Here is a 17,043-nt window from a genome sequence, read left to right as displayed (position 1 = left end):
GTCAACTGACGGTCGAATCCAAATGACGGTCATGACCGACGGGGGTGGGGGGTTGGTTGGGGGTCAAAAATCCCAAACATTGCGTTACGTAGCAAAAGAACGCTCCCTTACACCCTTATCTAGTTTGTTTGTTTACCAAAGGTATAGGAAAAGTGCTTGACAGGGGGAGGGAGGGGGGGGGGGGGTTTCTGAAATCCTGAAATTCTCTGGACGTAATATTTGAACAACCCTAAGTGTCAAAGAGACTAAAGAAGTTATTCGGGCCTGCTAGGATTAAACTACACTATATTTTGAATTTGTTTTAGAAACCGGCATTCATAGAAATTCTTAGTACTCGTATCTTAAGCGAACAAACTCTTCGTGATTGCCTGTTTATTTGTTTTGTGTGAGACTATTTGAAAAATTAAAATCAAAAATGAAACGAATACACAATTACGTTAAGACTTACATTAGACTATGTGCAGCTGTGCGCTAATGATGTTTAATGATTTCTTAACGTATACCTTTGAGAACTGTTTGCTTGAAGGGGAGTGTTCCACTCAGGAACTGGGAAAGATTTACTTGGCTTGAACCGCTTGAAAAGATATCTGAGGACCTGACCAATGATATTATTTTGATTGCTAATCCCAATTATAACACTATCAAATCGTTGTTAAAATATGTGCCGGCGTTGCAAATCAAAATTATATTGATGTGATATAAAATCATAATAAGAATAAATACGTGCGAAATCTAACTTTATTAAAGTGTATATTTTTAAAATACTAAAATCTAATTCTTTTACTCGATGTAGCCAAGCGATAGGCATTCAGTAACATTAATTGATTAAAAAATATATTCGTTTGTTTTCAATACTATAGAAAAGTTGAGAAATTCCTTTCAACATATTCAGGTTGATTCTGTGGCAAACGGGAACTCTGGATGCTTAGTAATTCTAAAAGAAAAAGAAACACCAACATGAATTTCTCTCCAAAATCCTCCCAAAACGAATGACCATCTTACCCCGGAAAGAACGCGAAGTCGCAAATCCGGATGCTCTGGTCCAGCGCGTTCAGCCGCACCATGTCCGCGTCGGCGAGCTCGAAGTCGAACAGAGCAATGTTCTCCCGCAGCCGGCGCGGGTTCGTGCTCTTCGGGATCGTCGAAATCCCGCGCTGCAGCAGATGGCGCAGCAGCACCTGGGCGCAGGACCGGCCCAGCCTGGCGGCGATTTCCTTCACCGCCGGGTTGTCCAACAGGTCGGGCACTTCGCGGCTGGGGAAAAAGATTTAATTTGAAGAAGACAAAAGTGTGTGACATGTCTTAGTTTAACTCACTTATAACCAATTTTTTATTTGTTTCGTCATGCTTTAAGAAATATCCGTTCGAAGATTTTTCCAATTCTGATTTTTACATTCTTTTTTGTAATTTTATTTCTAGAGTTTTTTTTTTAAAGTCATATAAACATATAAAACATAAAAGCTTATAGCGGCCTTACTCTAGATTTAGATAGTTTTTTTTATATATTTTTTTTAATTATTTTAATGTAATATTTGGTTAATGTTTTGTGAGGTTCTTCCCTATGACCAAAGAAGCAATGTTGCATCATGTACGGAAACCAGCTCATAATTCCATGAAATTGATTCTGAAAACCCAAACAATATTAATTATCACTTTTAAAAATAAATCCTGATAAATATATTGGTGATGGTTTGAAACCCCGGAAAAGATTTATTTTGCCCAAGTTTTTAACTATCCAAGTATCCATACAAATTTGACAGTTGGTACATTAAAAAAAAACCTTTTTGCCTTCCTCACCTCACTGAGGCAAGGCTATAAAATCACCCGAAAATTGAACTTCTTAAATAAACCTTCTAGATATACCTTCACGTATACATATCGACTCATAATCAAATCTGGGCAAAAATCTGTGGGATGTGTGTAGACATGATTTTTTTTCCACACGATTTTCTCAGAACTGGCTGAATCGATTTTGGCCGGGTCAGCCTTATTCGATTCGTTTTGGGGTCCCATAAGACCCTATTAAAATTTATTCTGTTTAGTAAAGTATTTAAAAAGTTATGCTAGGAAAAAGATTTTTCTATCTACAAAAAGGGTGATTTTTTGCATAACCTCAAAAGGCCGTTTTTTTTGTTTACGTGCGACCCGGTTGCCACATTGTTTCAAATGAGAGCTGCATGTTTTCTGGAAAAGTCTGTATCAGATATATATATTTTTTTCATAAACTTAGGGAGCGTTCTTTTATTACGTAACGCAGTAGGGGGGGGGGTCGGATGCCGTGTTACGCTCCATACAAAATTTTTAAAATTTAAATGGAAATTTTGTTACGAGGGGGGGGGGAGTGGGTTTAAAAATCCGATTTTTTGCGTTACGTAATAAAAGAACGCTCCCTTATTTTCATTATTTCTTTGTAAATGTGAGGAAAGCACTAACCACCTAATGGTGGATTAAGAAACGTTTTTTATTTCACAAACACTATAAATCGATTCGAGCAAAATTACTTTTTTTAAGAAAATGTATGGGTTATTTTCCGCAATGCACGAGCCACAATAACGTTTAAAAGATTATTCTTATGCAAAATTTGCTGAAATTTTCATCTCTTCACGGGATTTTTCTATCTACAAATTATTGAAAAACGTGTCTTAGTAAAAATCTAGAAAAATAAAGGGGTCGTACCGCTCCACCTCCACAAGATATCCAAAAATTTACCAAAATTATCCCTTACTTACTTTTTCCGATTTTGTGTGAGTTGGTGGAGAATTACCCGTTTTTTTTTAATTCGTTTTCAAAAAATCAAAAAAGACATCTTTTGATCCGAAAAGAAAAATTAAAGAAAAACATTGACCCATGCAAACCACAAATTCGGAAACTCTTTTCTTACAGATGTATACAAACATGGGTTCTCTCCAGAAGGGCATATTTTCAGCAAAATAATGAATACAAACGCTTGTTAACAATCTTTTTTTTTTAATTATCAGTAAAACTCAGGTGTTTCGTATTTGAGGGAGGTACAATAACATCGAAAAATGTTCAGTTTTTTTATTTAAAAATACTTCATGAAGGAAAAGTACCCCTGCAAAAATATTTTCGAAGAGCTGGAAACATTTCCAACCATTTGTTTTCTTTGACTTGGCTGATCACAGCATTTTAAATTTTAAATTTTACAGAAAAATAGTTTTTCTCAGTGTCATCTAATTTGTTTGTTTTCAACACGTGATACCTCGAATCCTTTGTTTTTGATCCTAATGTTAAAAAAAAGTGTCCACGTGGTTTATGGATGGTCCCATATTTAAATTGCAAAATATTAACATTTTACGAAGAAAAATTACGTAAAAATGCCTGTTAGCTCTATACAGCATTGCCTTGGCGTTCTCGATTGCGATATTGCTACTCGAAGCAAGGTGTCCGAACGCTTGATTGTTGGGGCAATTGCAAACCTCTTTTACACCTAAGCTTCCATCCACCCCGGGATTCGCACTGACGACCATCTGCCTACCAGCCAAACAGGACCCAGGGAGACGACTCAGGGATATATTTTGGCCATCAGTGGCATGATTTTTCTCTCAAAGATATGAATTTTGCTTCGCTGTAAATATTTTGACAAAATTCCTTCTCTAAGATGTTCATAACAGAACCCAACACGTCGTGATACTTTTTGGAGACGATTTTTCTATTCCTTGTGAAGTTATGAAAATCGCCATTAATCAATGATTGTCAACTAGGACGTCAATGATTGGTTCAGATATTCGTTAAGGCTCTGAAAGGTATCATTCCCGGTCGGCCATTTGGCGGCCATGTTTGTTTTAGAAAAACATTCAAATCTTGATTCAGAATGTATCAATAAAAAAATGGGTTTCTTTGTGTTGTTTGTAGAAGTATACCAACATTGACAGTCATTGGCGAGTGAATGACACCATCAACGACCTTAATCTGAATTAAATACAGAGCATTAAGGAGTGGTGATCAGATTTATTCCAAAAGGATTAACGGTTTCACCTGAAGCGCAAAAGATGCTCTAAAACATATAAAAATATTTGGAAAATTAAAAAATACGTATTTTAGGAATGCTTTTTTTTATTTCAATATTTTCGATCAGAAAATCCCTTCTCAAGATACAGATTTTCGAATATTCACATACCCATTTAGTATCTTTTGCATTTCTTGACATAGAGAATAAATGGATAAAATTTTATCTAAATAAAAAAAATACAAAATTTGATTCCTCGAAAAGAAATTGCGAAACTAAAAAAAGGGAAAACTAAGGTAGATAAATGCAATTAAAAATCCATTTCTTTAATTCTTTATTAAAGAATTTTTAAGCCGGCGGCTCTTATAAAGTGAATGAAACAAGAGAGCTTTTGCGAGTTTAATCGTAGAAGGCTTCGATTGCGAAATACATACAAAGTATGTGTATGTTAAAACAAATTTGCAAAAAGCGCTGTTGCTTGGGTTGGCATGCCAAACAAGTTTTAAGAAGTGGACAAAGTTAGACGGAGTTGTTTTTTTTAATAGAAATCAAAATAAAACATAATATCAATACTGATACTCACTTCAACAACTTCTCGATTCCTTTCGAGCCCAGCGGCGAGTACGCCGTCACCGTGATTCCGTTGGCCTTGCAGAACTTTACCAGTTCCGGCTGCTGCAGATAGATGTGGTTCTCGATCTAAGACCCAAGAAAATACCAAACAAAAACAAAAAAAGCAGATAAAAGTAAATTACATTTCGTTCTCCCGAAGAGATCACCTTACCTGCAGATTAGCCGGCTTGATTTGGCAATTATCGAGGATCCTTTGAATCTGCCGTTGGTTGAAATTCGATAGGCCTATGTTGCGTGCGAGGCCGGCCCTCTGCACTTCCTCCATGGCCTGTGGAAAGAGAAAAAAGAGGGACGAAACGGAACCCGGTGAGAAACGTGGCCAAAACAAACACTCGTCACCCAATTGTTGGGAATTGAAGGGTGTACGGAGCGAACGAAAAGAGGGTGCAATTGTAACTGATAGTTTAGTTTTGGCCGATATTTTGAGGCATCTCGAATGGGATTTTAATGGTGAGTGGAAGCGATGAAAAGATTTGTTTTCTGGTCTTTTGGCGTTCGGAGGTTGACTTTTAAACACAATATAGGACGCGGCGGCCGGAAATTGTCTGAAGAAGGAAAAGCAAGATTGGTAACGGTAATTACATCAACTTCTTAAGAAAAACTACTTGAGAAAGGATTTCAAGCTGGGAACGGTAGCCGCTGGCTACCTACCTACTGTTTCTGTATTCCTGGCAGAACCTGAATTATTCGAAAAAAAAATTGCGTATAATTCTCTTGCATTTTTTATTGCACGAACCATAAAGTATTGTTACAATGTAAGGACACATGCAGGCGGATTTCACCGCAAAGAAATCGATAATAATTGAACTAGGTAATCGGTTTAATGCAAGTCATTTCATTTAACTACTGCACGGTGAGTCTTCAGGATATGAATCAAAGTGGTAGTTTCCAGAACGTACCTCATCCCTAATTTGCAGTGAGCATTTGTAAACTAGTTGTTCAATGTTAGTAATTTTCTTATGGTTCTTCAAATCATCGAACAAGACCAGTATTTTTCGGTAGAAGATACATTAAATTTAATAGTGCTTGGAATTGATCAAAACCCAGCCTATTAGTCAAACCAAATTATTATAGATGAAGGAATATACCATTACCAATATTTTTTTTTGTAATTTCTTAGTAAAAATTGTATTTTCATTCTGAAATAATGTGAACCATGTCGCTCTCGGTCATTTCGGAATTTAAAACTCAACGCATCAAAAAAAACTTGATATACAACAAATTATGCGAGTAGCTGAAAAGCCCTAGACTTCACTTCTTCTAATTTATTATACCGTTTTGAGCAAAACTCATAATTCCATGTAGAAATGTAGGCCCACAACAGAGTTATTCATATCGAGTAGGGTGCCCAGAATATGGAACATTTTTTCAAAACCGCGCTCCACAAGCTGAATATTGTTCCTTGAGCTATTTTAGGACTCTGGGCCAAATATGAGCAAAATCGGTCAACATTTACCCATTGATAATCGAAGGTGAACTTTGTATGGGGAAAATCGAAAAAAAATGTATGAAAAACTCAATCTTCTCACGGTTTTGTCTGCATGGTGCGTCACTTCCATCGAAATACCCTCAAAAGTGAGATTTTTATTGAAAATTTAACGGTCTTTGTAGAACATACCAATGGTGTAAAACTCGATCCTGAAAAGTCATTAACGATTTAAATAGTCATTTTTGTGTGAAAAAAAATATTTTTCTACAACTTTAGGCTCGGGTATCAGTGGGTTAATCTAATTTTTTCTGGGCACCCTAATATCGAGCCAATAAATTGTCACGCGACAGGAAGTTGTACCCTTCTGCAGAGACGATGAAGTTGTATCCAAAGTGAGACAAAGACCAGATGAAACCTCTGATTTTGTTAATTACTAAAATAAAACTAACTTTCTTCGCTTTATTACACAAACTTCCGGTGCAGCAGCGATATCAAAACCAAACTGAAATCAAACAATTTGCTTAACCAGATTGGGGAACCATTAGGGTGGTCCAAATCCGGACTTTTTTGGGGCTACCCCCTGAAATCAAAGATTGACCCATCACTAGGCTAAATTCCAAATTTGAGCTCATTCTGACCACGGGAACTCCTCCCGCCAATCGCTTAAAGTTTGTATGGGAAAAATCGTCAAAATGTATGGAGAAAAGCAACTGTTTTACTTTTTTACCTGTGGAAGGCGCCATAATTATCCGATTCTTACCATTTCTCAAATGTAGAACCTTCATTAAATTTAGAACAACTTTCCCGAAGACACCTTACTTTTAGGATTTTTTCCCGCAAAGTTATTAGCGCCCAAAACTGACCCTTTTTGCGCGGTCAGCTGTAAGGGGCTACCTAACAACGATGTTTATTTCCAATTCGTACACACACGTGCTCTCTCTCAGGTTCAAACTCTCTCACGAGCTTGCTCGCCTGCCTGCCTGCCTGTTTACCTACAAGCGCGCGCTGTTTCTCTGCTTGGACTTTTGTCGTCGTCGTCGTTTTCGTTTGCTATCCGCTGCGCTGCGTTTCTGGCATGTTTATTATAATTTCAACTGAAATAGCAGGATTGTTTTGAGATATATTTAGCATATAAATTCTTAATTATGTCAAAAAAAACTGCGCTAAAAAGAGATTAAAGAAAAAAACAGCTTAGGCTCACTTAAAAAATTACAGCAAATGTCATGAGAACAGGGTTTGTTTGTTTTTCCAAGCATTACACGCAGTTTTTCGTATATGCTAAAGAAACATGATAATGATTCAATTATTTAAAAAAAAAATCTTCAGGTAATACAAATGTTGTTCCTTTAGGTAGTTTTTACCTGTAATTTTTTCGATTCAGGAAACATCTCTTTCTGCACAATCGTTAACTACATTCAGATCTTGCAGTTGCGGCCTTCCTCTAAGATACTCATTTGGATTCAGTTTTAAAAAATCTAAAGAAAATTCCTTCCTTTTTTATCTACAAAAACTGCATGGTATTTCTTGTAACAAAAGCAGATAAATTAAAATCCAAAACGTTTGCAATTAGGTTTGGATCAGAACAGATGACGGTTCATGGATGAACTAATTCATCAAATTTGTATTCTCTCTCACACGCTCTTATAACATGATATCTATTGTTGATCACATATTACATAACATTTTATATCTCAAAACAAACCTGGTATTTTAGTTCAAAATTATAATAAACATGTCAAGAACGCAGCGCAGCGGATAGCAAACGAAAACGACGACGACGACAAAAGTCCAAGCAGAGAAACAGCGCGCGCTTGTAGGTAAACAGGCAGGCAGGCAGGCGAGCAAGCTCGTGAGAGAGTTTGAACCTGAGAGAGAGCACGTGTGTGTACGAATTGGAAATAAACATCGTTGTTAGGTAGCCCCTTACAGCTGACCGCGCAAAAAGGGTCAGTTTTGGGCGCTAATAACTTTGCGGGAAAAAATCCTAAAAGTAAGGTGTCTTCGGGAAAGTTGTTCTAAATTTAATGAAGGTTCTACATTTGAGAAATGGTAAGAATCGGATAATTATGGCGCCTTCCACAGGTAAAAAAGTAAAACAGTTGCTTTTCTCCATACATTTTGACGATTTTTCCCAAGGGTTTCCAGCAAGGCCTCAGACTGGCAAGTAATTAATAATTACTTTGATTTTCAGCTGGTAATTAAGTAATTCTTTAATTACTTAGTAATTCATGCAGTTAGAGTAATTTAAAGTAATTAATTGATAATTAAAGTAATTTTTGAGTAATTAAAGTAATTCATTATTTTAAATTGTACTTCTTCAACAACACTATTTACTTTTTATATATAATCTATTATAACAGTATTTTATTAATTTCAAATAAGAGTGAAACATAAAGATTAAAATAGACTGGTTCTGTATGTGGGAGGCCTTATTCACCATAGTTCTCTCCTAAAACTATCCTAAAAATTTATTTTAATCATGTTGTTTATCGAAGCTGATTAACAACAAAAGGCAACGCCATGATATATTACCCAGTGAAAAATGTTTTGTGAATCCGAAATCAATTCATTTTTATTAAGTTATTATGAAAATATGTTTCTTTTTTTTTGCAAGAACTACATTAGAATTGATTAATTTTTTATGCTTTTCCTTCTAATAGGCAGTCAAAATTATTTTAAGTTTATGTGGATCAAATATTTAAAACCAAAATGTACTTAATTATCATTGATAAAAACAAAGTTTTCAAGTGATAGCCATTTAAAAATCTATTTTTATTGATTAAAAAAATATATTTTTTCATAATCTGCAGGAATTGACAGTCCTGTAACATCTCTCTATTAAGAGCTATTTCCCCGAAAAATTTCCAAATATTTCTGAGACAAATGTTTCAATGTTAAAAATCAAACTCAGTGAAATTAAAATCGACCAATATTCAGATGCAGAAATTAAATCCAATGTAAATGTCACATTTCACATTATCCGTATTTTCAGTAACGGATTTTTTAAATTTGCTTGAGAAAAAAAACATGCAAAGTAATTGTCAAACCAATGTTTGAAAAACATTTTAAAACTTAACATTATTTTGATGAATTTCACAATTTTCATGAAGAGCTGCTGCAAATATTTGTCAAAGTTTATGTTTGGCTCGAAAAATCAGGGGACCTTTTTTCAAACAACTTCTATATTTTAATGGCATTCGATTTGCAATAAACTGAAAACAATTTTAAATTATTAATTAATTATATTAAAATTCATACATTGAAGTAAAACAGTACAGTATTTTTTTTTGTTTTTATGACAAACACGACTTCAAAAAACGTAAGTCAACTTAAATAATCTTCTTTTGCAATTGATTGATAAGGGTTCGGTTGATTGAAACGTGAAACATAATGGAATTTCGAATCAGATAATGAACAGGTTAAATTGGCCATAAAACAAATATTATTGTTAATATCAATTGAGCTACTTATTTTTTACCTGAAAATGGTATAATTAAATAAAATGTCAATTTTATAATAAAATAAAACAATTCCAAATTTCAAACCAATTAATTCGCTGTAGGATATTTTGTAAACATCACCCAAAGTTTCAGCGCCCTCTAAAGGAGGGCATTTTTGATCGCCTATAGCTATTTTCAATAAAAATTGTACGCAAAATTCATAATATCCAGATTGGCACAAAAAAATAAACAGCATAATTTTTTAAATAGCTATCGAATGAGCTATTTAAAACACCTAAACTCCCAAGCTCGAGAAAAAGGGGGAATTTCCATACAAATTTCCCCTTTTTCTCGAGCTTGGGAGTTTAGGTGATAAATAATTTAGTTTAGAACCGTAGAAATGAATACTTAAATTTAAATTAAATGTTTTTTATCGTAGTGAAAAGTAATTAAGTAATTAATGTAATTAATCATTTTTGACCAGTAATTTGAGTAATTAATTGGCAGACTGGCAAGTAATAAACGCTTCTGGAAACCCTTGATTTTTCCCATACAAACTTTAAGCGATTGGCGGGAGGAGTTCCCGTGGTCAGAATGAGCTCAAATTTGGAATTTAGCCTAGTGATGGGTCAATCTTTGATTTCAGGGGGTAGCCCCAAAAAAGTCCGGATTTGGACCACCCTAGGAACCATTTTTACTGTTTGTGTTTTGATTAAATTTCTAGGTCAGCAAAAGCCGAATCAACATTTTTGGAGGCCGCAATCGCAGCAGTGTTGTGAGACGTGGGTCGTTGAACCGAAAAAGTGCATTTTCGCGTTAAACCGGTGCACATGCCAAAAACGTGTGAGACAGAACGCGATCGCAGCGGTGAGGTATAAGGTGAGAGTTGTTGCTTCGAGGTCAACCGGTATCGGGAAGCAGGAATGCCGGTTTCGCGTGGGATGATTAAACATTTTCTGGATCAACATTTGAGAAGGGCGCATAAGCATTTTGACAGCAAGCACTATTTTGCAAATTCCGAGACAACAGGCAACTATTGAGCAATTCCACCTCAAATCAGGAATTTTTCTGGTACTTTTGTACCCGACCCTCTCCGATTTCAATGAAACTTTTTAGACATGTTATCCTAGGCCTATATAAGCCATTTTTGTGTATATAGAGCCAGTTGCACTCGATAATGACATTTTAGAAGGGCGTAAGGGTTTTAAATATTTTTGTATTTTGTAAATTAAATATTGCTGTATCTCGAAGCCGTTGCATCGTATCAAAAAGTGGTCAAAGACAAACTTGTAGGAAATTAGACGAGCTTTTTGAAAAAAATACACTGAAAGAAAAATACACGCCAATTCTATGAGATTTTTCAATTTTTAAGTTTAAAATAAATTTTAAGGTGAAGTCACGATTTTTTTTCGTTCAAATTTTTTGTGAAAATAGCCTAAAATGTGACAAAAAGACTCACGAAAAATGCATGATGGTATGTCTCTCCTAAAAAAATACAAAAATCATTTACCAAAAAGTCTCCATATTGACCATTGTCCTATGTCCAATCCTTGTGAAGATACAGCGGTTTTAAAAATAAAAATGTTGAAAAAATAGGTTTTTTTGTGGTTTTTGGCAATTTCTATATGACAGACTTGATTTTTCAGTCTCGTAAATATTTTTACCGGAAAGCTCGTCCAATTTCCCATAAGTTTGTCTTTGACCACATTTCAATTGGATGTATGGGCTTACAGATATAAGCATTATTACATTGCTCATAACTGAAAAATAGAATATTTTATTCAGTGTGGTACAAACCTGGATAGGAAATAAGCTTACGTAAATATATTCAAACGAGTCAAATTACTTTACTTTTTTTTACATACTGTACAAGTCTTACCCGACAAACTTCGTTGTGCCTTTTTTTCGTTTGTTGACGTTTTTTGATTTTTGCCTATTCAGCCTCCTGTGATCAAAATATGATTTTACTTAACTTTCTCCATACAATTTGCCGATGCTCCGGAATCGGTTCCAGAGTGGCCAAAGTGTCAATTAGTTAGCGTAAGAACCTTCCTTGGACTTTTACGAACCCAACGCAACAAAGAGCACCTCGATTCGACGCTCCGTATTAAACTGATTCGCGTTCGAACAAAACCGTCGAAATTTTTTATATATATAGATAGATAGATAGATAGATAGATATAGATTAAACAATACCTGGAGTGTGAAAATCTTGAGTTTTTTTTTATAAGGTCCTATAAACAAATGTAAACATTGAGTGTATCCCGCTTACTCCGATGGACTTTGACATAAGGTGTGAAAGGGATACACTCAATGTTTACATTTGTTTATAGGACCTTATCAAAAAAAAGTCAAGAAATGTAGTTTGAAGGCCAGCTATTGTTTTACATTTCGAGTTTTGGGAAAAAATTACTGATTGTCTCGGAATTTGCAAAATAGTTTCAGCTGTCATAATGCTTATCCGCCCTTTTCTCGTGATTTGTTCACACACACTTGGAGATCTACATTTTAAAATACATTCATTTATTTAAGGATAAGACAACAAACTCTCAGTTCGTCAGAAATCGAGAAAGGCTGCCCAACCCCCTCTTCGATTTTCGAGAAACTTTGCCCTAAGGGCTAATTTTGGTTACTGATCACGGTTTGGTGGACGACCCCTTCAATTTTTTTAAGGATTCGACATTGTTTTAACAACTTGCAGCTCAAAACAGTAATTAGTCGTAAATTTTGTGTCACATTCCAAAAAATCAAAACAAAAAAAAAAGTAGTTCATGCAACAAGTTGCAAAAAGACGATTTTTTTCTGCACGATTCGTGCATTTATCCAACGAGGTTCACCGAGTTTAATTAAAACGACGAGTGCTGAAAAGTCAAGATTTGCTGCGAGGTCCATACAACATTTTTTGCAATCCCAAAAAACACCCTTTGAATGGAATTTTAAGTCAAACTTCCATGTATTTAGTCAATCCACCGTGTAAATCAAAACAATGTTGAAAAGTATTAAACAAGTGCTGAATAGTACAACTTTTCCGCATCCATTTCAGTACTGAAAAGTAGAACATTGAAAAGGGGTTTCTATTCCATTATGTTATTTTTGGTAGAGAAAAGTAGGTTGCTCCGGCGTTCGAGAATGACAGAAAAAGTTAGTAGTTTCACGACGGAATTGCAAAAACAATATGTTTAAAACATCTGCCATATTTCGTTACTAGCTGTAAGTAAAAAGGAAATGTTTTCTCTTAATTTTCTTTTCGTTATTTCTAACATTTTCTGAAAACGAATGATTGCAAATCAACTGTTTTAAATTCTGGCTTGTTATTTAAATTTTTTGACCCCCCTCCCCCCTAGACCTTATTGCGATAACAATGAATATTTTTTAAAAACTATCGAAATAAGTGTTTTTTTTTTTCAGTGAATATGATCTCCAAAATCCTTTTTGCCATGGACTTTCCTTAAAAATGCTTATGCCTGTGGGTGACCAATTTCATTAGGGTGTTTAATTTACCCAATCTCCGAAACTGTTCGAGGAAGAGAAGTTTTAAGGGACTTAATAATCCATCGAAACAAGAAGGATCATCGGGAAATCAGAGCTAGACAACCGGAGAGTCGACTGGGTATAGAATTTGATGCTCTGTAACTTTGAAAATCTTTGTTCCACTGTAGATTCGTAAAGTACATATTTTTTTAACCTTTTTAACTTATTTTTAAGGAAAAATGCATTTTTTTCGGAATTTCGAGTATGTTATCAAATTGGGCGTCATTTTTGGCTTCCGGAAGTCCCTTTGGCACTAAGTTTTCTTCTGATGTTCTTTTTCTAACTTTGGGAAGAGTTAAAGTTAGGAGAGAAGTTAACACATTTTCAATTAATAAGCCACGCCCCTTCCACTTACCAACCCCTTATTTATTTAATTTAAACACATATGCAGAGTAAATTCTTACAAAAACATTCTCTGTTCTTTTTAGGGGAGGTGAACCCTACAGTTACAGTTCTTCTTGAAAAGTTGAGATTTTTTGTGTTGAATAAATTAATTACTCCTCATAATCTTTCATTCCTCGCCGGGACCGGAGGATTGTTTTTACTTTTTGGTTGTTGTTGAATACCCCTGACTCAAGGCGGTTCTAAAAACACCCAAGAAGCAAATATTGAAAATTTTGTTTACAGGACCTTTTTTTTAAAAAAAAAACTCTGGATCTTTTTGACTGCCGCTCTAATCTAGTCCGTCCCATATGTAAAAACAGCAATCCGAGAAAATCGCAAGACAAATTTGTCCCACCCATAAGGCTACGTGTTAAGATTTACGAAAAAAAGAAATTTGCTACGGTTTTCTGGAATAAACTACTAAATTTTATTTGTTTTTCTGATAGTTCACATGATTTAGAACCAAACTGCATCATTAACTCAAAATTGACGAAATTACATATGGGACGGACTTGATTTGAGCGGCAGTTAAGTGAATTTAAATTTGAAAAATGGATCGAACAGTTTTGTATTAATATAACATGATGGAAAGCTACAAATATTATGTTTGTTTTTTTTTCGATGTTAGAAAAATATGTAAAAAATGCCCACTTTTTCCGTTATGTTTGTTTAAAGGAGATGTCCACTGCCGCTCAAATCAAGTCCGTCCCATATGTAATTTCATCAATTTTGAGTTAACGATGCAGTTTGGTTCAAAATCATGTGAACTATCAGAAAAACCAATAAAATTTAGTACTTTATTCCAGAAAACCGTAGAAAATCCAGTTTTTCGCAAAATTTAACACGTAGCCTTATGGGCGGGACAAATTTGACTTGCGTTTTTCTCGGCTTGCTGTTTTTACATATGGGACGGACTCGATAAGAGCGGCAGTCCACAACTGATGTAATTTTTAAATGACTTGGCTTTTAAATTTTAGACTTTCTTCTCTTTAAGCAAGCAGAAAAGTTATTTAAAAAACAGTTTTTTTTAATCCCCGTTTAATAGTTGATTGAAGCTCTAAAAGTGTTAAAAAATAAGTTCAAACATATGTTTTTGTAAAATATCTTTCAAGATGAGCCTTATCAACCCACTAAAGAAGAGTTCTTTTATTACGTAACAGTAGTAACACAACAATCATTGAATGAAAAAGAGTTCTCAAACAAAAACAGAATTTTTATTCATTACACCGTCCAACAAAATTTCTGCGCAGGCTGTTCGCTACTTCCACATATTGCATGCAATTTTTGGATTGTATGCAACAGCGACGAACCGCCCTAATTCTCCATACAAACTTTGGAGAAAAACCCAAAAAAAAAAATATTTTTGAAAAATTCAAAGTGCACGTGTTTCTGGGGACCCCATACTTCATGCTTCCCCTCGAGTTGAGCCTGCGCAGAAATTTTGTTGGACGGTGGTTATTGATGCAGTTTGGTTCAAAATCGTATGCCCTTTCAGAAAAGCCTACAACATCCAGTACTTTGTTAGGGGGGGGGAGGGGGATGTAGGAAAGAATGAGGTTAATCACGAATTAAGAATTTAACAAAATTATTTAGGAATTTCTATTTTGTTCAACTCTTAAATAATTTGGTAAAATTCTTAAAAATTGATCATTTAAAAATCTTAAAATCAAATGTAATCTCGCAATACTGGTTGACCTCGAATAAAGCCGCTTTCGATGCAGTTCTGTATTATTTTTGCTCACTTCCTTTTTGTATTATTTTCGCGTAAATGCACTTTTCGGTTGAATGACCTACGGCGTTCATTTGACGGGCAAATATTGCCTCCGAAAATGTTGCTGTGTGGTGGTGGTGGGTGACCTAGAAATTTAATCGAAACAAACAGATCGACAGACTCTGCGCTTGTTTCACATTCTGGTTATGCAAATGAATTAATTTTTTTGTTTCAGTATCGGCGCACCGGAAGTTTAGGACCGTAAAGTGGAGAAAGTTTTTTTTTGTGGCAATTAACGACATCTTTGGGGTTTGAATCGGTAACGTCCACCTTTTGGTTCCTTTTCATTAGCGATAGAGACATTTTCTACCTGGAATATGTAAAATGTTGAATGTAACGGGTTTGAACATTTTGAAAGCCGGATATTTGTTTCGATTACGATACTTCACAAGTTTTGCTCTGTTTTTAGTTCAGTTTTACGAATTTTTGCATCATAATGAATCAGTAAAATCCGGTTGAACCCTTCTAGAAGTCCCTGAAGGAATGTTGTATAAAAACCAAATATGTCTCAAAAGTTATATAATTTTGTGAAGCAATCATTGACTACATCATTGACAATGATTATTAATGATTTTCATAAATTTACAAGAAAGAGGAAAATCGTTACCAAAAAGTATCAACCCGTGCAAGGCACTATTCTAAACAACTTGTAGAAAGAATTTTCAGAAAATATCGAAAAAGAAGCTAAATTATATCGTTCAACGAGAAATCATAGCATTGATGGAAGTCGTCACCTTAAATCTTGAATAATCAATTGTGCAACTACCTTTAATCCAAATGCAATCAGATTCCCTACCTTCCACAACGCCACATGGTCCGTGGTCGTCTCCAGCACGACCTCCCCGTTGTCATCCATCAGGAACGGCCCATCCACTTCCGGCACCGTAAACGGCACGTGCACATGGTACAGATCCACGTACTCGAGCTGCAAATCGTCCAACGATCGGCGCAGAAACTTCTCCACCGTGGCGGCCCTCGTCCCGTGCGGGGGCAGCTTCGTCACGATGAACAACTCCTCGCGGGTCAACCGGCCCGCGTCCAGCCATTCCTTCAACACGTTCCCGATGGTCTTCTCGTTCAGATAGACCGGGGCCGTATCGATGTGGCGATAGCCGGCTTCCAGGGCTTCGTTCAGCGCTTTCTCCACCTCTTCGTTGGGCGCCTGTCAATGTTGAAGAGCACAATTCATAATTGCTCATCACGGCTTTAAGTCAGGTCAAGTCAAGTGGCGCACTTACCCGCCAAGTCCCGAATCCGAGGGCCGGCATTTCGGTGCCGTTTTCGAAAGTTAAGCTCATCTTGCAGGCCATTGCTCTTCCTTCAAAAAGACCAGTTTATCAGCAGAAAATGCACACACAATAAATACTGTACACGAAACTCGCGAGAGAATGGAAAAAAAAATTATAATTATTTATGACCTGCACCGCCAAAGCAACGTAACGTTGCACCCAGAGGAACTTAAAAGTGTGACCACTCTCCAGGCAAGCCAACGCGCGACTGTGTCGTTGTGGGACGCGACCCAAGCGCCCTGGGTTCCCCCTGGAGTTGGGTTGTGAACTTGTGTTGTCCCCCCATGTGTCGTGCACGTGTATTGGAGTGTATTGGGGGGAGAGTCGCGTTGATTATAAGCGAATTCATTGGTTGGGGTGGTTCCACATTTTATTCCACAAGAGAAAATAAAACAGTAAATTTTAAAATACCTAATACTTGCAGCTACTAAGCAAATTCTTGAAACTTTTTCAAAAGTTTTTAATTCCGTCTAGAATCACTACTAACCGCTTTCAACTTAACTGACGACTGCAGTTGTTCGCTTCAAAGAAGCTTCTTTTATGTCTTAATCCGAATTTTAAACAAACAGAACAGGCCTTCCGATTATCAACTCAACATA

The 17,043-nt window shown here is 35.8% G+C and overlaps 1 protein-coding gene across 1 annotated transcript; it reads right to left on the bottom strand.

Moving 5' to 3' along the window:
- Positions 1-187: 187 nt before the first annotated feature.
- Positions 188-16,663, bottom strand: LOC120427184 (1,5-anhydro-D-fructose reductase-like). The gene is made up of 6 exons (XM_039592048.2): positions 16,394-16,663; positions 15,952-16,317; positions 4,752-4,868; positions 4,551-4,666; positions 1,003-1,254; positions 188-934 (listed from the first exon to the last, which is right to left on the bottom strand). The coding sequence occupies exons 1-6, from the start codon at positions 16,463-16,465 to the stop codon at positions 889-891; spliced, it is 969 nt and encodes a 322-aa protein (XP_039447982.1). The 5' UTR covers positions 16,466-16,663; the 3' UTR covers positions 188-888.
- Positions 16,664-17,043: the final 380 nt, after the last annotated feature.

The sequence above is a fragment of the Culex pipiens genome, unplaced genomic scaffold (assembly GCF_016801865.2).
Source record: "Culex pipiens pallens isolate TS unplaced genomic scaffold, TS_CPP_V2 Cpp_Un0013, whole genome shotgun sequence".
Classification (NCBI taxonomy): domain Eukaryota; kingdom Metazoa; phylum Arthropoda; class Insecta; order Diptera; family Culicidae; genus Culex; species Culex pipiens.
Note: the sequence above shows the minus strand (reverse complement) of the source record. Positions and strands in the feature narration are given on the sequence as shown.